Consider the following 22,903-nt stretch of genomic DNA (forward strand, 5'->3'; position numbering starts at 1 on the left):
AAACCAAACTTCATCTCAACTTCAGCGCTTCATAAACATCAGTAAAGCGTCTGAAACTGACCAGAGCAGATTTCTGAAAGCCTGATATCGTTTTTTTAATAATATTTCCTTAAATTACATCAGAAGCATATGCATTCATTTTAATCAGATGGAGTTCATATGGAACTGCAGAACAGGAACGACCGTTTCAGTTTTTCATTCCATGCCTCACTTCTCCTCACTCTCTCTTTCTGTCATTTTTGCATCTGTTATTGGCCATTTCTAGGTCTTGGCGTCTCACAGCTGGCACTTATGAAGAGACACACGTGGCTTTCAGGAGCAGAGAGAAGAGGACCGTGTGCCAGTAAAACACCTGCCATCACTCAACCTGAAAACCCATCGACCGCCGCTCTGAAACACAGCCAGAGATGATGCATGTGTTTAGTGTGTGTTTGTGCACTCAAGATCAATGTTCAAGCAGAAAGCAAAGTTTTGTGCTTGTAATTGAGCTCTTGTGACTGTCTGGATACAAAGAACACAAATCTCAACATTGCATGGTGTGCAGCAGGGTCATTTTTGGTAACTAAAACTATTTCTGTTCATTTAAATAAAGCCAAAATAATATGAATAGGAAATATTAGTTGAAAAACGTAAAAAATGTTGGCTAAAAAATGTTGCCTTGGTGCTAAAATTATTAACTGAAAATAAATTAAAACTAAAACTGAAACAAAAATAAACTAAACCTAAATAGCAATATTTAAAGAAAACCCCAAAACCGAATAAAATGACAAAAGCACATAACGAAATGACTAAAAATGTAAATGTAAAACAAATATAATAATATAAGATAATTTATTTGAATACTTTGAATTTATGTATAAATGTATGAGCATGACATCAAAAGCTGTTGTCCACATTCATGCAAGGTTTAAAGTAATTTCACATGCTAAAAGTCTTGTAACCTTCAGGAAAATGATTGCACACCCATAGTGGGGTTGTTTCTTTGTTCTATGCATTTTTAAAACATTATGTTTGCTTCAGCCACATGCAAAAATTAGCAATGACTCCTTCAAACAAATTGTGCTAACTTCTGAAAATGTCTTTGTTCAATCAGGCATTTTAAAATGCTATTTTGTTTTTTTGATTCAAGGTTGTTTCCTTCTTAAGCCTGTCAGCAAGAGCTCTTGCCAAAGCAGCAGTGAACCTTTTCATTACCATTTAATCACTAACTCATTAACACAGCCAGTCTGTCTTGCAGGCCAATCAATTATCATATTGATCAACTAAGTGCTGAGGCCAAAATAAAATCTCAAATCAGCCGACGCTGCAACCCGCTGCTCATGCAAGGTTCTCAGCTTGAAAGCCAACGGCATCAAGGGCCAATAAAGCAGTCAAAAGATTAGCTTTCAGAAAATCTATATTCTGTATTTGCGCTGCAAGCCATGTTTTCCACAGCTTATATGAAGACACTTGGCCTCATTTAATGACACCTTCACAGTTAGCAGCTGCTAAAGTGCTGGCCTTGTCCCTCACAGCAAGAGAGACATTTAAATCCACCAGACTGTATCTGCAATAAAACTTGATGTTAAAAGCAAACATCGCTGATTGAAAAGTTCTGAGAGACAGCATGCAATTTTCTAGTGACCTTTAAAGCAACTAAAAACTTGTGAAAAACATTCAACAGACAACTACTGTGTGAATGATTTTATGTAGTATTATTACTATTGAGAGTGCATCTGTGCATGGCTTAAATCATATACTTTGATACATAAAACAAGACTTTTCGCTTTTCTGTGGACTGTTTCTTTCATTTCTAGGGTTTTTGTGTAGAGTTTGGGGTCTGCCGTTACAATACACCATCAAGTAGTGATCTTACCCTCTTCATTTACATGTTAAACATCTTCTCCATGTTGGCAAAAGCAAACGTACTCAAGGTTAAACTCCCTGGGCTCAGCACCTGATCCTGATGTCTGTCAGTGGGTTTGAGAACCAGGCAGATTAACATTTGTGAGGCATATTCAGCTATTTTTGCACAGGTTATTCCATTTCCTCCATCCTCACAGCTATCTTTAATATTTATGAACCTGCTAGATATGGTTGGACAGTCTGTGAGATTATAAAACACTGCAGTCTAGCTCAAAGACCAGTATATCAATGTGAAGGCTGCTCAAAAACCATATATATATATATATGTGTGTATATAGGGCATTATATAGTGATGTCTGTCAGGAAGGAATATTTTATGCATTTGTTCTAATAGCAACAAAAAAGTAAGACTTTCTTAGGGTACGTTTACAACAACAATGTACTAAAAACAGAAATGTTTTTTCTTTGCGTTTTTCGCATACAGATGATAACGTTGTCAAAATTACCCCCATTCAGATCTGCGAAAACGACTAAAAACACTGTATTCTGCTGCCAGGCCAGTAGTTGGCGATGTGCTGTGTGCCAGTAGATGGACACGTAATAGCCTACACATGTCCCTGTTTTCATGAATTGTGTTTTTGTAGTTTACATGGAGAAGATGAGGTATTGTTCTCAAAAAACATTTCAATAGTTTGCGTTTTCAGGCACCCAAAACGCCGTTATCGTGTAAATGAACAGCCAAAACAGAAAATGTTTTAGTTGTCATGTAAACAGCCCCTCAGATCTAATAAATCTAACTGGAATAATCAAGTCCTCCAGGGAAGTTCATATTTACAAGTTGGGAAGTCATAATTACTAGGCTACATCTGGTGCGTTCAAGTCAAAATCTTTAGCAAGGGTTTTTTAATCTACTTCTATGATGAATAAAGAATGTGCAACAGGCGTGTTTTGTTTTTTGAAAGGTTTATTCAACTCATGATTGTGCTGTTAATTTAGCTGCTATGTATCGTAATTGCACAATCAGACTGTGTAGCCTACATGCAACACAGCTATGGAAAAAAAAATCAACAAATTTACTGTTTATATACACGCTGAATCTATTGTGTCCGCCATATTGTCTCACTGACATGCCACCTAGCCTAGGTGCCTAAAGAAAGTTGGGTTTCCCACTGTTTGTTCATGTGTGTTCAACTCTTTCCAATATGACTTGAAAAGGTTGTTTTGTAGAAGGCCACTAGCCTGATCTGCAAGTGCAAAACGTACAAATAATGACTGATCATCTGTACATCATGCACCATTTAATGAAAAGTCGTCGTATTCCGGGGCAATAATTGTGGAACTGGGGTGCGTTTCCCGAAAGCATCGTTGGCCAACTATGGTTGCAAGTTCATCGCAATGTCCATTGAACTCTATTGGTAACGACGGAACTTGCGACCATAGTTGGCAACGATGCTTTCGGGAAACGCACCCCTGTTTAGTTTGCACATTTAAGGTGACTTACAATGCACCGGTCTCATACCTGATAGTGCGAGCAGTTTATATCCCTCCGCCTAATTGATAATTCACCTGACCTCATCACACACACGCGCCCCTCCGCGTGTGTTCCTCCGCGCTCCGGGACACCGACGCCCACTCGACCGACACACGCGCTCGGCTGCCGGTTCACTGGAAGATCTGATGAGTGCATAGAGCAGACATGGGCTCGTTTGGAGAGATGCTGTGGATTTTACACTCGGTGGGAATTTATGCCCAAATCAGCGCGAATTTGTTGGTGGACAACCACGTATCTGGAAACGGTAGGCGTGAGTGAGGAACGGGAACTAATGAAACGGGATTGAGTGTCGTGGGATGTGTCTCAAATGAGCTGCCAACCTAGATTGCGTTTCTGGGGCATCATACATGCGTGAACTGATTCAGAACGCAAATATATCCTGTCTAGATAGGCAGCTTACTTAGTTTTGCGCTACTGTTGTTGATTTAATGAAGTGTTTAACTCAACATTTATGAATAGAGCTTTAAACCATTGTTTTTGAAAGTTTCTTATGATATAAGAACTGCTGATATAAAGTTTCTTAGGAAAGAAAGGATGTTTTATGATAGATGATATTAGCTGAAATAGGTCATGAAGCAGTTAAACCATACCAAATTAAAACATGACATAGACTGGGGCAAATTATCAAAGATATCATAGTAACTATAAAGTATTATTATTGATTTAAAATATAATTTAGCCTAAATTGACTTTTTCTAGCAGTGCTTTGTTTGATGGTTACACCTAGTTATAGCTGCCTTAAATAGAATAGTTTTTGTAAATCATCTCCTCAAAACCAAAATCACATTATTGTAATTTTTGTATGGGTATCAAATTAATAAAACGTTGCTGGCATTCATTAAGATGAGTCAACTACTGTAAATGAAAGTTTGAATATATATATATATATATATATATATATATATATATATATATATATATATATACATTTAGTGTTAAAAACAATGGTTAAATATTTTTGTGTTTTCTTCTACTTTTTTTGTTTCATGTTTTGTGTTTCATAATTGTTTTGTACAATGCATGTTAATGAACATTTTTTAAATACAAAATGTAAACAAGCCAGATTAAAGCGACATTGCTAATTTACATCCACATGTTTAACTGTTTATATTTAAATAAAAAGCTTCTATTAATGGCAGGGTCCATTGACAACACGCACCAACAGTGGAAACGACAAATATTCAACTATATTTTGAGCTATAATTTCAAACAGACATAAACAGAATTAAGACCCATTCAATATGTCTTTAGTCAAATTTAATCCAAACATAACTGAATTGCAGTCCTGCAAGGATGTAACCAGCTGGACAGAAAATAAAGTGTAAGATCTAAGGGTTTTCCACGGTCGGCTTCTCCAAGCCTTCATCTCTGACGCTAATGTTGTGACATGATGGGCTTGAGCAGCACAAAATTCCCAGTTTTCCTTTTTCCGACAGCTAGTGTCTTGACATTGAACTGATGCTTAAAGTCCCCATGAAATCAAATTGACATTTTTGGCTTTTAGTATGAATATGTTAGCTTTACTGTTATAAGCTAGTGTGATCCAAAAACAATGACAAAATTAACATTTAGAAGATAATTAAAAATGTACAGTCTCTCACTCCCGCCAATATGGATCAATGATTTTGATGACATCACTCTGCACTTCAGCTTCTCATCAGATTTTCTGTCCAATCGAATGCTCTCTAGAATCTGAAGCCCCGCCCCCTACATTATAAATAGATGCTGAAGCCGCGGCTGAAATCACTTGTTCACACATTAATTATTTTCTACATGGTGAATGGCACATAGTGCACTATGGGAACGATTCAGACAGTGTAAATATGCTTTCCATCGGGGCGAATAAAGTTTCACGTTAGTTTCACACAGCTCCGGTCCAGAGACACGACACACAGAGCAGATCGTACGATCGAGTCCCAGAAACCAGAAAACGTATCGGACCCGACTGAATTCTGCACAGAATACTATATTTTAAAGCGATATGGAGGAGAAACAGTTCAGGAAACTGGCTTTAACGACTCGAGCTCAGCGGCTCTGGCCGAGCGGTGATATAAACTAAACGCTATTGGTTATTTTAAAAAGGGGAGGAGCTTTTTCCTGTTCCAGTGGACTTTACATCAACACATTGAATAATGCTGCGTGTTAAGGCACTTCAGTGGACCTTTAACTCATGGCAACTGATGTAGATATATTGAATTTTGACAGTACAGTCAGTATTGAACAGACAGATTCAATTTCATCACTTGCAAAATCTCCATAGTTTTTCATTCTGTTCTCAGTTTTTTTTTTCTATGGTGTAAAAGAACAGTGGGCAGTAATTTCCTTGAATGGAAATAGTTTCATGGCCATCTTTTACAGTAATTCAGTCACTCTCAGGGTTTTGTAACTGTGCTTCCCCTGCTTTGTTCTCCTGTGTTGTGTGATTAATGCTGTGTATTTTTGATCTGTTAATCTGTCTTTGATCAATATAAAGGAGAGAGCTGTGAATGAGTGGATTATTGATCGGCTAATGGCTACCGTGAATCTCTCAGGTTAGATTACCAGCCTCTCCACTGGGAGTCAATTAAAAGTTAAAGTTAGTCTTCAAATCTACGGTCTTGTGTTTCAGTGAAGTGCACAAGCTGAGTGAACGATACGATGAGGTCCAAATTCACTCTCATGTTCTGCTTTAAAGGGGTGGTTCGGGATTTTTGACATCGGACCTCATTTTTAAGTCAGCCTGGTTGTTATTCATCAGTGGAGACATTTTTAAAAAAAAATTATCCAGTCCTTATATTTGGATAGTTAGCCGATGCTAGGCTAGCGCGAGTCAAGGGTAGATGTTAGCCAGCCATTAAAAACCGTTTTACCCACTCCACAGTGCACCAAACGCAAATCAATTATAACACTAGACTATCGATGTATATGTCCGTTGAGAGAATAATGTTAGAAATCAAACTTACCTTTTATCACATTGCATTAGTTATAATTTGTTCCCTGTAATCATAAGCCTTGTCTACAGCAGCAGCGGAGTGATATTGATTACCTAGGCAACCGAGTGAGCCGGTACACACATGTACTGCACACACTGTAGTGCGCTTCTTTTCTGTGTTTACTGTTTGCCGCATTACTAACTGGAGCAAAGTAAAATTCCGCAGCTGCTGAGAAACTAGTTCCTTTGGGATCATTGAGATGAAAGGTAAGTTTGATTTCTAACATTATTCTCTCAACGTACATTTGCATTGATAGTCTAGTGTTATAATTGATTTGCGTTTGGTGCACTGTGGAGTGGGTAAAACGGTTTTTAATGGCTGGCTAACATCTACCCTTGACTCGCGCTAGCCTAGCATCGGCTAACTATCCAAATATAAGGACTGGATAAATTTTTTTTTTTAAATGTCTCCACTGATGAATAACAACCAGGCTGACTTAAAAATGAGGTCCGATGTCAAAAATCCCGAACCACCCCTTTAAGGAAGTAACTGTAGCGGACTAACACCACAAAACAACATAGAATTCATCAAACCGTTTGACCTTACTTCCTTCAAAAAAGATCTTCTGTATGATGATTTGAAACTGGCTTTTGTTTGTTACAGGAAATAGATTTTCCATCATGTTAGCCTTCTGTAAAGCTATATTGAGTATATTGAAAAACATAAGTTGACTACACTGTAAAAAACAAAAAAAACAAAAAAAACATTTACGGTAAAAAACTGGCAGCTGTGGTTACCAGAAATTTCCTGTAAAAAATATGGTAGCAACATTTTAGGTTTTACAGACTTAACTTAAAATTTACAGTAATAAACCATATTTCATTATCTGATATACTGTTAATTTACCGACCTGTTGAAGTATTAATATCTGTTTTGTACCATTGTAATACACTGACAACCTACAATCACTGTAGTAATGAGAGTCACATGATCAATCAAAGCTCATCACAAGCAGCTCTTTCACAAGAAAGTTAATATATATAGAAGCTGCACAGTGGCATTCACACAAACACTAAACACCATCATGGTAGCGTACATAACTGATTAGAAAAAAACCTAAGAAAACTATGACGAAACACAGTTATTTCAACAAAAAAACATCAAATGTGAAGTGTCACGGAGGGAATTGTGGGAATGTCAATTTACGGTTTTTCACTGTAAATTATACAATGACTTGTTCATTTTCACTTCCAAAAACTGTAAATTTAATGGTATTTTACAGTAAAATTAGATTAAATGTACCATTAGATCTATCACAGTTATTTACCGTATATAGCAAGGAAACTTTGTTAACCAATTAACAGTTTTTCACAGTAGCATTTTTACAGTCTTTTACTGTTAAAATCACGATCATTTTTTTTACAGTGCAATTCAACCATTTTAATTAGAGAAAGAAAAAATGAAGACACAGCTGGAATATATCTGATGAATTGTCACTTTATCATTGCAGAAGTTAGTGCAGCACTCAGACAAACACGAACAAATGTTCTTAATTGGAATATTTAATAAAAACTAACATAATTTCCATTTTAAAGCCGGTATATTGAAACATGGGAGCATTTGCTGCACAGACTTTGCCATATCATGTTCAGCTGTGATTTGTCTCCATTCCTCAGGTCAGCATGAGCTGGTTTAATAATGACTACAGGGGGTTTCGTGACCTATGCTGTCTGTCTTCATCTGTTTGGAGGTCTTCGTCCAGCTGAGATTAAACCATGAACCCTTTGTTAAGGCGAGGGAACAAATATCATGCTGGTGTCTGCAGCTTTCTTATTTGTCATTTATTATTTCTTTTTCTTTGCCTTCCTACACTCACACTCACTTCTGTCATTCAGTGGTACACCGTTTGAGAATTGCCGTAATTAATGCTAACTTCTCTGTAGGTAGAGAGATCTATTGTAACATTGCATGTCATTCACTGGTGCAGTAAAAGCCCTGATGGCTCAAATGAGGCTTTTAAAGCTGGCTGTATCTGAAATCTGAAAAACATCACCATACAGAGATAGGAAGGCAACAATGCATGTCAGATTACAATGTTTAAATACGCCATTGTCGCCAGTTTTTGAAGCTTAGTCGGTGCCTTCATGCAAACGCGTCTATTAAGTCATTGACAGACTGGTAAGCAAGGCTGCCAGGTTTCAGACACGGAGGTTTAGTCCACGGTAATTCTGATTGGTCAATACAGTGTTCCTGTCATCCTAAAATGCACATTATATTAACAGCTGTGTACAGGCACTCTACTGCGGTCTTTAACTGTGACTTCTCACAATATTGCAAGACCTCTTGTACCTTATTTCTTAATTTATCAAACACGGTAAGAAATAAAGCAGGCACAAGTAACAAGCATTCAGCCTTTGGGTTAGAGAGCAATTATGTATTTAACACAGAACAATGTAGCCTGAAATATTAGAGTTAAAATGTAATTAATTTCACTGAATTCATTAAAAATAATACAATTATTGAATGCGTAATTAACTTGATTTGATTGCGCTAGCATGCAATTAAACACATTAAATTACATAAGTGCATTTCCATGGAAAAAAATATTCAGGATGATTTCTAAACTTAAAGCATGCTGTTATTCCTCTTGCTCATGTAATATTACTTAAATATTCTAAAAATATCATGCTATATTTCAATATTTTTATTAATCCTGGAAAAAGTTACCTTGCATTTTTCACTATAAAAGAATAATAATTATAATAGTAATTTTATGTGAATAGTTTATTTAAAGGTAGATTCTTAAGGCAAGAGGAAAAGAAAAATACTAAATATTATACATAATATACAGTTAAAAAAAATCCAGTATTATGCAAAAAGGCATCAACAAAATAAAATATACAGTTTATGAGGAAAAAACAAAACAAATCAAATGCAGCTGTTCTAAATTAAAGATGTTTTTGCTGAATGCAGAAGAACTTGTAGTTAAACATTTTAGGTCTTTCATGTATTTCACACATAAAGAAAATGTGCATTTACATTTATGCATGCATCAGGCGCTTTTAGAGGAACATAAGCGATTTGTCACAGAGCCAAAAATATTTGTTGTATGCAATGCCAGGTTTATTAGAAAGCTAGATTAGGAAACGACTCGAGCGACAGCAGAGCAGAGGAGAAATGCAGAGAAGAAAAGGACATATTTTCACTTGCATTGGAAATTCATAAATCCCATTTGAGTGACAAAAAGATCAATCAAAAAAGCAGTGTGAAGATGTGCAGTGCTTATAAACAGTCATCTAAAAGAGCGATAACTTCTGCCACTGGTGATCCTGTAAATGATCTGGCTCTGATGAGCATATACAGCTTTTTCAGTCAAGATCTGTTAAATATGAGTGTTAGCACTGGTCAGTTCAGCTCTCAGACTGTAACGCTGCACCATCTTAGACTCTGGGTAATAACCTTTATACCAGCCGGATAGAGACTGTGCATATTAATGACCAGAGAAACTGTCTTTCTCTCTCCAAACAAAGACAACAGATGGTCACACTGTACACTCTCATTACAGAGACAAAGAGCAGAAATCCGGGAGTAATTACAAAGATGCAAAGGGAAAAGATGTTGACAGTGTGTGTGTGTGTGTGTGTGTGTGTGTGTGTGTGTGTGTGTGTGTGTGTGTGTTACTAATGTTGCACAGACTCAAAATGCTGGCATTGCCTCATGTGCTATCTTGAGGTTTGTTGAGTGCAATAGTTTCAGATCACTGCTAAATTATCAGGATATCAAAGATCTTCAAAGATTTTTTTATGCCAGGCAAATATAGTGCAAAATGTCCCCTAGCGAGCTCTCTTCTAAGCAAATAAAAATGCAAATCTTGAAATAAATGCTGTGCTCAACATCTTGGGGTTTGCATGAGGCTAATATTTAATAATATATTTGTCTGTGATCGTTATTCCTTAATTATTTTATATTATTTATTTTTTCGCATCTACATACATTTTTGCAAAACACCCAAAACGTACCTATACATATAATTCACTGCAGTTTACAACTTTCATTGCCTTTTCAGACAAAGTATGAATATAGGGGAAGTTTATCGATTAATATTCACTTATTTGAAAGACATGAACAATAGTCCAGTGAGAAATAAACAGCAGAATTGAATGAAGAAATGGAGAATGGCAGAGTCCCTTTAGGCCATCAGACTGTGTGTGTGTGTGTGTGTGTGTGTGTGTGTGTGTGTGTGTGTGTGTGTGTGTGTGTGTGTGTGTGTGTGTGTGTGTGTGTGTGTTTTATACTAATGAATTAATTATATTGTTTGTCCTCAAATGTATCTGCTTAATTATCTCCAGTTCTTTTTGCAATTAGTTTTCTTGAGCTTTGGACTGTCAGACCTCTGAACACACACATGCACACTCATACACACGACTGAAAGCATCTGTGTGAAGAGATTCGCAGAACCAGTATGATTATATCTATAGAGAGCAGGATGACTAATAATGGTTTTAATCTCTTTCTCCTCAGCTCTTTTCACCGAGGTTCCTCGTGACGTGGTGTCTCAGGCTGGAGATGACGTGGAGATGTCCTGCTCCTTCAGAGGAGCTTCTTCATCCTCAGTCTCTTTGGAGATCCAGTGGTGGTACACCAGACACAGCAGAGACTGGGCGGAGCCACACGCGTCCACAAACAATCAGGAAAGCCGCAAACTCACCTTTGATTTGTTTGAATGTTTTTACGTGGTTTTCATCTATTAAAGCTGCAGTCCATAGCTTTTTCGGGTTAAAAATGATCCAAAATAATTTTTAGAGCGAGTACATAAGCAGCCAGTGTTCAAAACTCTCTGTTTGCCATCGCTCGATTCAAAACGGTGCTTGTACCGGTAATAATGTTTTTAACTCCAGTGGTACTGGTGGATTTCCACGTGAAATTCAAGCATGTCTTTGCGTCATTACGTTACATCTGTCCACATAAAGAAGAGTCTCGGCTAGTAGGCTATGAGTGTGAGGGTGTTGGAGGTGGAGATTTATAGCTTTTTCTCACAGCACTTGATATAATTAAACTTATCAATTTGATGGCGGATCCAGAAAGGTTCAAACGACAATCACCAACCGGTCCATGCGAAAACAAGGACAAATATCGGAAGGGCATTAAATGTAGTGACGCACTGCTGATGTTGTTAACATTAACAATTTGAGAACAAAATATAATTTGCACGGTTTGACGTGATATGATAAGCGATCATTAGATTTAATCGGTCCGATTTACTGCAATGCCTTTTTCCCCTTAGTTGGTCAGAACAAAAGTGGATGTTACTTGTTCAGAACATTTTCCGGTGAAAATTCTTATGTTGGTCATACTTCCAAAAAGTAGAATCTGTGATTGCGAATGCCAGTATCCACACCTGTGACTGACAGCTGTACATTCTCAAAACATTGGATTCGTCCACGCTGTGACGTAAACCCACGTAAAGTTGATAATTCCGCGAATAACTGCAATTGCAGATTTCGAACAGAGATGGCGACAAAGAGGAAAAACTGTGGACTGCAGCTTTAAAGATGAATACTTACATCTAAAATAGATTTGGTAGATTATCAAGCAGTTTGTTTCTGAAGAACATAAATCACACTGTAACACAGTTTTGAATGCTTTGTAAACTCTACCCAACATTGTTATAAATATAACTAGGCCTATATATTTTTTTTATTTTACCAAGCAGCCAGTGTACCGTATTATGATTTTTGGACCATTAATACCTTGGTTTTCCAAGATGGTGGAGAAATTATATTTTTAAATATAATTATAATTTATTCAATACCAGTTATAAAGTATAATAAAATTTCTAAAAAACAAGAAATATTTTAACCAATATATGTTGCTATGTTGATTTTTTTTAAAATCATGTGCCGATTTTACAAACCATATGGCGTGTCCTGAGACACAGTTGGACACAGTTTGTCCAGATAATCAGTCTTAGCTTTAGTTTTGATATGTTGATGTGTCTACAGGTGATTCCACAGGAAAACACACCAATGGGGGCGAATAAAATAAGTGTGAGTTTTGCATTTAGAAATTTCTCTTAATTTGACTTAATGTTCAGGTTTCTATATGCATTATTTTCTGATTTATTACATGTTTCTTTATTCTGAAATTTTACAATGCTATATACAGTGCTATGCATAAGTTTAGACACCCATGGTAAAGTTGACTAAAAAGAGGAATAAAAAATCATCTTTTGGAAATTGAACTTAATGCCTTAATTTAAAAAATTAGGAAAAATCCAACCTTTAAGGACACCAATTTTCTTTGTGAATGAATAATGTATCGTAAATAAATAAATGTTCTTCATTAAAATACAGGGTGCATAAGTTTGGACACACCTATGTTAAATTCCCATAGAGGCAGGCAGATTTTTATTTTTAAGTATTTTTATTTTTTTAGGATACTATGCATCCTGATAAAGTTCCCTTGGCCTTTGGAATTAAAATAGCCCCACATGCCAAGGGAACTTTATCAGGATGCATAGTATCCTGGCTCCATGAAGTAACTGGCCTTTAAAAATAAAAATCTGCCTGCCTCTATGGGAATTTTAACATAGGGGTGTCCAAACTTATGCACCCTGTATTTTAAGGAAGAACATTTATTTATTTACGATACATTATTCATTCACAAAGAAAATTGGTGTCCTTAAAGGTTGGATTTTTCCTAATTTTTTAAATTAAGGCATTAAGTTCAATTTCCAAAAGATGATTTTTTATTCCTCTTTTTAGTCAACTTTAGCATGGGTGTCTAAACTTATGCATAGCACTGTATATATATATATATATATATATATGTATATGTATATATGTATATATGTATATATGTATGTATATATGTATGTATGTATGTATGAGAGAGAGAGAGGGAAGATCAAACTAATATGTTTTGCTTTTCTTGTTGAAATACTGATAGTCACTATTCTTTAAATAATTTTTTTTGTTATTCTGCACAGTAATTTCTGCTATTTGGTGCTTTTGCATTCCTGTATATTGATTTATGTTCATCAATTATACCTTTTGTGAGAAGGAATTTCTTCAATAGATATTAATCGGTGCTCATAAACATGATCATTGTATTGCATCTCTCTGCAATTCACGTTTTCTTAAAGGGGCTATATGTAAGAATTTTCATGTATTAATCACTTTTTTATTGCTAATGTGTGAACAGTTTGTAACGACACTTAAAAAACGAGACCTTCCCTGACTCAGTTTGTCTATGAAAGTCTCTAGACTGATTTTTATTTGAAGGCGTCGGGACGTTTTGTCAGGAAAATCAAAAGCATGCGACGGTTACGCTCCCGAGTGCCTCTCTATCATTCACACTTGAAATTAATACTTACAATGTTCAGGATAATGCCGAAAGAGCCATTCTGTACTGTAATATCAATGTGTCATGCAAGGAAAAGGGATTAATTAAAACTAGTCTCACATATAATCTATAGTCTCAAATATACTATCATACTATTAAAACCGTGTGATATTAATGAGCTCATCTGTCGTCATGATGCCGGGGGAATCTCAGATCTGCTGTAAACATCCACATCTATATGATCAGATGCTTTCTGAACCGCTGTTTTCTCACCGCTGGCAGTTTTGTGTGTTTATTCTGTTATTGAGAGGAAAGCATGAAGCTCATATTTACAGATTCATCTAAGCGTTGTTCGCTGTGTGGACGTGTCTGGATGTTCGATAACTGTATATCGCTGCAATAAGCAAAGAATGAAAAAGATTTTCGTCATGAGTATATATATTAACCCTTTCATGCATGAATTATGATATCCTCAGTCAGGATTTTTTTCCTATGTGTTTTTATTGCTCTTAGGGCATGAAAAACAAGAATTGATTTTTATTTTATTTTTTTACTAATTTTTCAAAGAGATCTTCAGATGTCCACTTGAGTGGACAGCATGCGTTTATGGTTTAAACTGAAGATATACTGTATTAAATATAAGACAATAATCAAAAAGATAAAGTATGTGAATTTAACAAACTAATCAATACAATTATATCAAATCATGTGAAAACTATAAAATATATACAAAAAATATAAATGCAAAATATTGCAATGGCTTCATACAACTTCATACAAGTTGCACTTCGCGTATCTTTGATATCAGAACATGAGGACGTGATTCCATCAGAATTTTCTACAGCCTGTCAAGGTACAACTGTGGAAACCACTCAGATGCTCCCTCCAGTGCACCAGTGTATGGAGATTTACCCTTATTAGCTGATAATTCTTATTATGTTCAAGATGGACATGCATATTTCTATCATAGCCCTCCTCTGAGAAAACCTAGCGATACGTTTTTTTCAATCTCATCTGAAATGATCAGTGTTTGGGGTAATGCATTACAAGTAACATGCATAACGCATTCAGATTACTTTTTTTATGTTACAAGTAAAGTAATGTGTTACAAGTAACATGCATTACCTAATCAGATTACTTTTTGATCTAACAAGTAATTAACTACAAGTAATGTGCATTACCTAATCAGATTACTTTGTGATGTTATGAGTAAAGAAACGCATTACAATAACGCATATTACATAATCAGATTACTTTTTGATGTTATGAGTAAGGAAACGCATTACAAGTAACATGCATTATGTAATCAGATTACTTTTTGATGTAACGAGTAAAGAAACGCATTACAAGTAACATGCATTACGTAATCAGATTACTTTGTGATGTTATGAGTAAAGAAACGCATTACAATAATGCATATTACATAATCAGATTACTTTTTGATGTTATGAGTAAGGAAACGCATTACAAGTAACATGCATTATGTAATCAGAATACTTTTTGATGTTATGAGTAAAGAAACGCATTACAAGTAACATGCATTACGTAATCAGATTACTTTTTGATGTTATGAGTAAAAAAACGCATTACAATAACATGCATTATGAAATCAGATTACTTTTTGATCTAACAAATAAAGTAATGCATTACAAGTGTCATACATATGTAATCACATGACTTTTTTCGATGTCAATGAAAATTACTTTTTAATAATACAAATACATTTATTTACTAGAGATGCACTGATTACAATTTTATAGGCCGATTCCGATTTCCGATTTTTCATTGAGTTTGACCTGCCGATACCGATTTTAGCCCATTCCGATTTAATTTTTTCTAACCACTTTACAGCACACACAAATATTTATTTTCGATCTTTTCTTTAACCCTTTCACGCGTAAGTTTAAAATATTCTAACTGTGTCAGGAAGCATACAACGGATCCAGTAGCGAGTCGAAATAAGGTTTATTGTAAACAATCAGTAGAACAAATAGGTAGGCTGGCAAACAACAAGCTCTCAGCAGGTCCTAGGAAACACGAGAACAGTCGAATAGAATCCAAGCAGGGTCGAAGAGAAGTGACGCGTCGTAAATCTCCTCAGCACAGGCAGACCACAGTACAGGCAGAACGACAAACAGGAGATCCGTGCAAGCCGAGAGCAGGACCAGAACTGCACAGAACAGATGTCAGCACAAGAACCAGCAACCAAAACGATCTGACACAGAACATGAGTAAGACAGCACTACATATAGGACAATTAAACGAGACGCACCTGCGACTGATCTGATCGCTCGTCAGCACAGCTGGTGCTGATAGGCAATCAGATCAGTGCAGTACACACAGAATGAGCAAGCAAACCCATGAACCGTGACATTACCCCACCCCCTAGGAGCGTCACCTGACGCTCTCAGAGGGTCCTACCTGGCGATTGTAAACGGGCAGGAACCCAACTCCTCTCCTCCGGGCCGTAACCCTCCCAGTCCACCAAGTACTGGAATCCACGTCCCCTCCGCCTTGAGTCCAGGATGCGATTAACCGAATAGGTTGGTTCCCCATCTACGATTCGCGGCGGTGGGGGAACCGGGACAGGCGGATTAATAGCTGAACGAAAAACTGGCTTGATCTTAGAAACATGGAAGGCGGGGTGAATTCTCCGGTACGCCGGAGGAAGTTTGAGGCGGACCGTCACCGGACTAAGGATCTTGGTGATGGTAAACGGGCCGATGAATTTAGGAGCTAATTTTCTACAAACGGAGCGGAGAGGAATATCAGCAGATGAAAGCCACACTTTTTGACCAGCGACGTAGACGGGAGGTCTCGACCGGTGGCGATCGGCCTGGACCTTAGTGCGCAAACCCACCTGGAGAGGGGTCTCCCTGGCCGTTCTCCAGATGTCTCTGCACCCCTGGACGAATTCGTGGGCAGAGGGAACCGCGACTTCGGATTCCAGACTAGGAAAAATTGGTGGCTGGTACCCTAAACTACACTCAAACGGAGATAGGCCCGTGGACGACACTGGTAATGAGTTATGCGCGTACTCAACCCATGAGATATGCTGACTCCAAGAGGACGGATTCTGTGACACAAAACATCGCAAACCTCGTTCCAAATCTTGGTTGGCCCTCTCCGTCTGACCGTTGCTCTGGGGATGAAACCCAGAAGAAAGGCTGACATTCGCCCCCAGCAACCGACAAAACTCTCTCCAAAATATGGATATAAACTGGGGACCCCTGTCAGAGACCACTTCTGTCGGGAGGCCATGGATACGAAACACGTGGTCTATGACAGCAACCGCTGTCTCTCTGGCTGATGGTAATTTGGGCAGAGGGATGAAATGCGTAGCCTTCGAGAACCTGTCCACCACGGTTAAAACCACCGTGTTACCCTGTGAGGCAGGGAGACCTGTCACGAAATCTAGCGCAATATGTGACCAGGGTCTCGAAGGAACTGACAACGGTTGAAGGAACCCAGCAGGAGGATGAGTGGAAGACTTACAACTGGCACAGACCGAGCAGGCCAATACAAAACGACGAGTGTCGCGAGCCATAGTTTGCCACCAGAACCGTTGCTTAATGAGAAAAATGGTACGATTGACTCCTGGATGACAAGCCACCTTGGAACAATGACCCCACCGGATGACGTTGGACCGCAACTTCTCTGGCACAAATAAACAACCTGGTGGACATCCGGGCGGAGGCACTACCCCGTCTAAGGCCATGCGGACCTTCGATTCGATCTCCCAGGTCAACATTGAAACCACACAATTACGTGGAACGATGGACTCGGGAGAAACCGGGCGTTCAGATTGGTCAAAAATGCGGGACAATGCGTCAGGTTTGATGTTCTTGGAACCTGGACGATAGGAAATGGAAAAATCGAACCGACCGAAAAAAAGTGCCCACCGAGCCTGCCTAGAGTTAAGTCGTTTGGCGGATCTGATGTATTCAAGGTTCTTGTGGTCGGTCCAAACAATGAAAGGTACCCCCGAACCCTCCAACCAATGACGCCACTCCTCCAAGGCTAACTTGACTGCCAACAATTCTCTATTACCAATGTCGTAATTACGTTCGGCGGAAGACAAACGATGAGAATAATAAGCGCACGGATGAACCTTGCCGTCCACGGAGGAGCGCTGGGAGAGAACCGCACCTACCCCCACCTCTGACGCATCGACCTCCACCACAAACTGACGAGAGGAATCAGGGGCGACAAGAATGGGGGCTGAAACAAAGCAGTCCTTGAGTTTGGAAAATGCAACTTCAGCTGCACTAGACCAACTGAAAGTCGTCATGGTGGAGGTCAAGGCTGTCAGAGGCACGGCTAGTTGGCTATATATAGTTGCGAATAAAACGCCGGTAAAAATTGGCAAGGCCCAGAAACCTCTGCAGGGCCTTGCGGGAATCTGGAGTTGGCCAATTAACCACTGCCTGAATCTTGTCGGGATCCATGCGCACCCCCTCAGACGACACGATGTATCCTAAAAAAGGAACTGACTGTGCATGAAAAGCGCATTTCTCCGCCTTGACAAAAAGCCCATTCTCTAACAGCCTCTGAAGCACTCGTCTGACGTGCTGAATGTGTTCCTGGAGAGACGAAGAAAAAATCAATATGTCATCCAGGTAAACATATATGAACTGATCGACCATGTCTCTCAGCACGTCATTGACGAGTGCCTGGAAAACCGCGGGGGAGTTGGAAAGGCCGAAAGGCATAACCAAGTATTCAAAGTGCCCCCTGGGGGTATTAAACGCGGTTTTCCACTCATCCCCCTTCCTGATTCGGACCAAATGATAGGCGTTACGTAGATCCAACTTTGTGAACAAAGAAGCGCCCTGCAACCTCTCGAAGGCTGAAGACATCAGCGGCAAAGGATAAGTATTCTTTACCGTGATGCTGTTCAGCCCTCGGTAATCAATACAAGGATGCAGGGAACCATCCTTCTTTCCCACAAAGAAGAACCCCGCCCCTGCAGGAGAAGAGGAAGGACGGATGAGTTTGGCTGCCAGAGAATCAGAAATATATTTCTCCATGGCCTCCCTCTCCGGAGTGGAAAGAGAGTATAATAACCCATGAACCGTGACAAACTGACCCCCCCACCCCCAGAGTGAGTTTTTCAAGGCAAACGTTCGCTTTAATGTTTCCATGGTGACGCGTCACGCGATACACCGCAGCCACAATAATACTGTATGACAGATGTGTCGCTTTTATTTCGCTTTTCCTTTTTTATTCAAAATATTCACAGACTTGCTTACCATGTCATCAACAAGCCTATCTGATATTCCGATTCTCAAATACGTGTGAGTGAGTGTGTTTGGTCGTTTAAAAACCTTTATAAATAATTTTGATCTATAACATGAGATGGGCGCCGCAATGTTGTCCTGTCAGTCGGATTTAAAGCACGTGAATTCATCAGTTTCTCCCGAAATAAATGCAAGAAAGTGGCCGGTGAACTGAAAAGAATAGAGTAAACTTTATAGTTACATCCACTATGTTTGTTTGATATGAATAACACGTCGGCAAATTATATTTGAATAGATTGTTATTGCTGCTTCCACAGACATCAGTGTGTATTTTACAAACTCCAAATGTATTGTTTTACTCGTGCTTATGTGTATTTAAATATCTGAAACCTAAAATAAACATTATGAGGTTGAAAACACTGCTTAGTTGTGATATATGACTGCGCTGAACGCGTCCGACTCTGGCTCAGCGCCAGCCAACGCACAAGCAAAGTTTGAATCTGGCAGTTATGCGACGTCACTGAACATCCTAAATGTGTATCGCTCAAAAGGTTAATCATGCGGCGCCCGAGTGCATTTGACCGGCATAAAATCGGGATATGTCAGACTGATCGGCCGGTCGCCGGTCATGGCCGATCACGTGAAAATCGGCCAATTCCGGTCACCAGCCGATCAATCGGTGCATCTCTATTATTTACAGTAAAAAAAGTCACTGCAGATTAAGTTTTTAAGTTTTAAATTTCAAAAACAATATTCACATTATAATTATGAATTGTAGCTGAAATATAGCAGTTGATGCATGACGTCCACTACAGTGGACGTGATTAATCAGAGTTTTCTCTCAATCTAAAATCAAAACTTGGAAAATTTTACTGTGATATGACTCATTAGATATTGCTTGATGCTGCAACATTTTTTTACCAACAAGAGTCTCCTAGATTAGAAGGAATGGGTGGAGATTCCGGAGCAACTTGGCATGTCTGACTGACCCTTGGCCATCTTGGTTTGGAGGGGGAAAAAATCGAAATACAAAGGCTTGCCACTTGGTTGCAATTTATAGGATGATGCACAAGGGTCCAATGAAGAGGCTGATGTGCAACTTTGCCATAAAAACCTGTGCAAATTCAAGAAAATGCATTTTTAATAGCTGTCCACTGTAGTGACCACTATGCGTGAAAGGGTTAAGGCCTTAAATGATGTTCAGTCTTTTGTGCGTTACGTGAGCACGAACTGTAAGTCACTGACTGCAGTTCACTATAACGGCCACCGGTGTCACTATAACAAGGGTTTCTGAATCCTACATACAGCCCCTTTAATTTCCAAACTTAATTAGCTAAATGTGAATGTGCAATAACCATATTTTATATTTGCTTTAAGGTGGTAAAAGTGGTTGGCAGCAACATCTCACATAAGCTCCGTCTATCTAGCGTCAAACCATCGGACGAGGGGACGTACGAGTGTCGAGTCATTGACTTCAGTGAAAGCCAAACCCAGCGGCACAGAGTTCAGGCGTATCTGCAGGTACAACAGGAGATTCATATCAATGAGCAGAAAGAAGAAGAGAAGAAGACATCAGAGCAGAACGCAGGTCCTGAAGACCATCAGATGATCCAGCATGAGGAAGAAGCGGCCCGTCGGGTTCATCATCATCACGAGAGGAACGAGACCAGAGAGGGAAACAAACACCAGTCAGAGACACAGTGACTGTCGTGATGAAAACTGCACACTATAAAGAGTAGAGGAGATGAAACTAGGACAGTCCTGATTTTACAATCCACGTGTCCTGACCGAGTTTGTCCAGATAATTAGTCTTAACTTTAGTTTGATCGTTGTAAACAACTTTTGAACTGGCATCGTTGTGATTTGAGCTTTTTCTATTATAAGGAAAGGAACCAGCAATGTGTGGATTTAAAGCGATAGTTCAAATTATGTCATTTTCTCACCCTCATGTAATGTGAAACCTGTATGAGTTTCTGAGAAAGTGACTTAAAGGGGTGGTATAATGCCCTTCTCACAAGATGTAAAATAAGTCTCTGATGTCCCCAGAGTGTGTGTGTGAAGTTTTAGCTCAAAATACCCCACAGATATTTTTATATAGCATGTTAAAGTTGTCACTTTTTGAGGGTGAGCAAAAACACACCGTTTTTGTGTCTGTTCCTTTAAATACAAATGAGCTGCTGCTCCCGGCACAGAGGGAGGAGCAACAACAGCTTGTGTCCTTTTACCTCACACACACATGCACTGAAAAAAAAAAAAAAATAGCCTTTTATGTTCAAACCGGAGTCAGAAAGATGGAGAGACTCAAGAAGAAGTGACAACATATAGAAGCAACAGGACATTTCTGAATAGTTAGTTGGTGAATTTATGTAGCTGATGTGTAGTTAACTATCTTCTAGTCATTGATAGGCATATTCTGTCTTGATAATCTATAAATCGTGTTCAGGGGGCGGGGTTTATGTAAATTCTAGGGTTGGTGATGTCACTAACCCGGGAGGAATGTTGTGTAGTCCCTATAAGCCATTTGTTGTAGTCCAAACTGTCACCGTCCCGTATACGGGACGCCTAACTTTACTTCCCTATATTACTATTTAATCCTAATCTAATTATGACAAACTATATATCGTTGGAAAGTTCTAAGACTCCTAAATAGATATTTAGGACTGTTTTTTTGTTATAAATTATGTAGGAACAGAAATAGATGAATTTATGACAAGAGTGCACCTCAAAAAATCTACGTAATAACAGGAGTTCTGACCTTCGTCACAAAAAGTTGACGCACCCACTTTTAATAATTGATATGTTGGTTTTTATGCTAAAATTTCATTAGAAAATATATAATCTAGTATTTGTCAATAAAAAATAATAAAATAATATTATCTTCTAAAAAGTATAATATATATATTATCCTCTAAAATATTGTATTATATTTTTTTATCGCTTTTTTTTATTATATTACATATTTTATTAGTTATCATAAATTAGGTATCATTTGAAAGCTTATGATCTCAGAATTCATCCTGTGAAAACTGTTTTGAAATTGGACATTGTGTTACCATAGAAACGGTACTCTAAATTATTTTATCAGGCTCCTCCCCTTTTGGGCATCCTTATGTTTTATAATTTATGATCAAAATATTTTCTAATCTTGACAAAACACATATTGTCAGAAAGGTCTGAGTCTCAAGGTTCCATATTTTATGACAGAAGTGATATTTGGACAGAAATTTATTAATTTATTATGGTAGAATGCATACAGTAAAATTCAATGGAATTCAATGACACCCGGTGGCTATTTTTGGTAATACGCCTAAACAAAATCTCATGGGAACTTCATTTTTTGTGATATCAACTTCAAATTTGGAACACAACTTGGTTAGATATTTGGCTTTGATTTTATAGTAATTTTTTTGTAAAACGTATTTTGTAAAATATATATTTTATAAAAAATAAAAATATTAAATAAATTATATTTGATTTAATGTAAATTTAAACTTCCATAACTTTTTCATACTTTAATTTTTTGAAGTGCTTTCACTTCAACAATAATCTGCTATTTTTTACCTTTAAAACAAGACCAAACTTAGGTCTATACTCCAAAGCATTCTTGAATTACAACCATTTAAGCTTGAATAGTGCATTTTAATGTAAATTCTCAAAAAGGGGGGTGACAGCTAAGGGGTTAAAAAGCGATTTCTTTAAAAGCAAATATCTCCCTTTGCTTTGAACTTTGAGCGTTGTAACTTTGCAGATGTTGTTTATGATCAAACAGCAAACTAAAGTATTACACACTAACTAAAGTTAGAAAAGTCAAATCATAATCAACCACCCCTTTAAACAATGTATTAGCTGAATATACTCACTTGTTGAAATCTGAAAAGCCACTGCGGTAATCTTAAAAGACCTCGGCTCAGCAAAAACATTATTTTGTAGAATGTCAAAATAAAATACAAAATGTCCCCACAAAGATGGCAATTTAGACATTTTGGTCCCCATGAGGAAAACAGCTTATA

General features: G+C 37.9%; 1 protein-coding gene across 1 annotated transcript; it reads left to right on the forward strand.

The window, feature by feature from the left end:
* The first annotated feature begins 3,529 nt into the window (after positions 1 to 3,529).
* vstm2lb (V-set and transmembrane domain containing 2 like b) lies at positions 3,530 to 21,031 on the forward strand. Its single transcript, XM_081380540.1, has 4 exons — positions 3,530 to 3,641; positions 10,831 to 11,026; positions 12,248 to 12,356; positions 20,271 to 21,031. Exons 1-4 carry the CDS (start codon positions 3,542 to 3,544, stop codon positions 20,595 to 20,597), a joined length of 732 nt encoding a protein of 243 aa, XP_081236666.1. The 5' UTR covers positions 3,530 to 3,541; the 3' UTR covers positions 20,598 to 21,031.
* The last annotated feature ends 1,872 nt before the right edge of the window (positions 21,032 to 22,903 follow it).

Source organism: Scardinius erythrophthalmus (genome assembly GCF_964197995.2).
Source record: "Scardinius erythrophthalmus genome assembly, chromosome: 12".
In the NCBI taxonomy this organism is placed as follows: Eukaryota; Metazoa; Chordata; class Actinopteri; order Cypriniformes; family Leuciscidae; genus Scardinius; species Scardinius erythrophthalmus.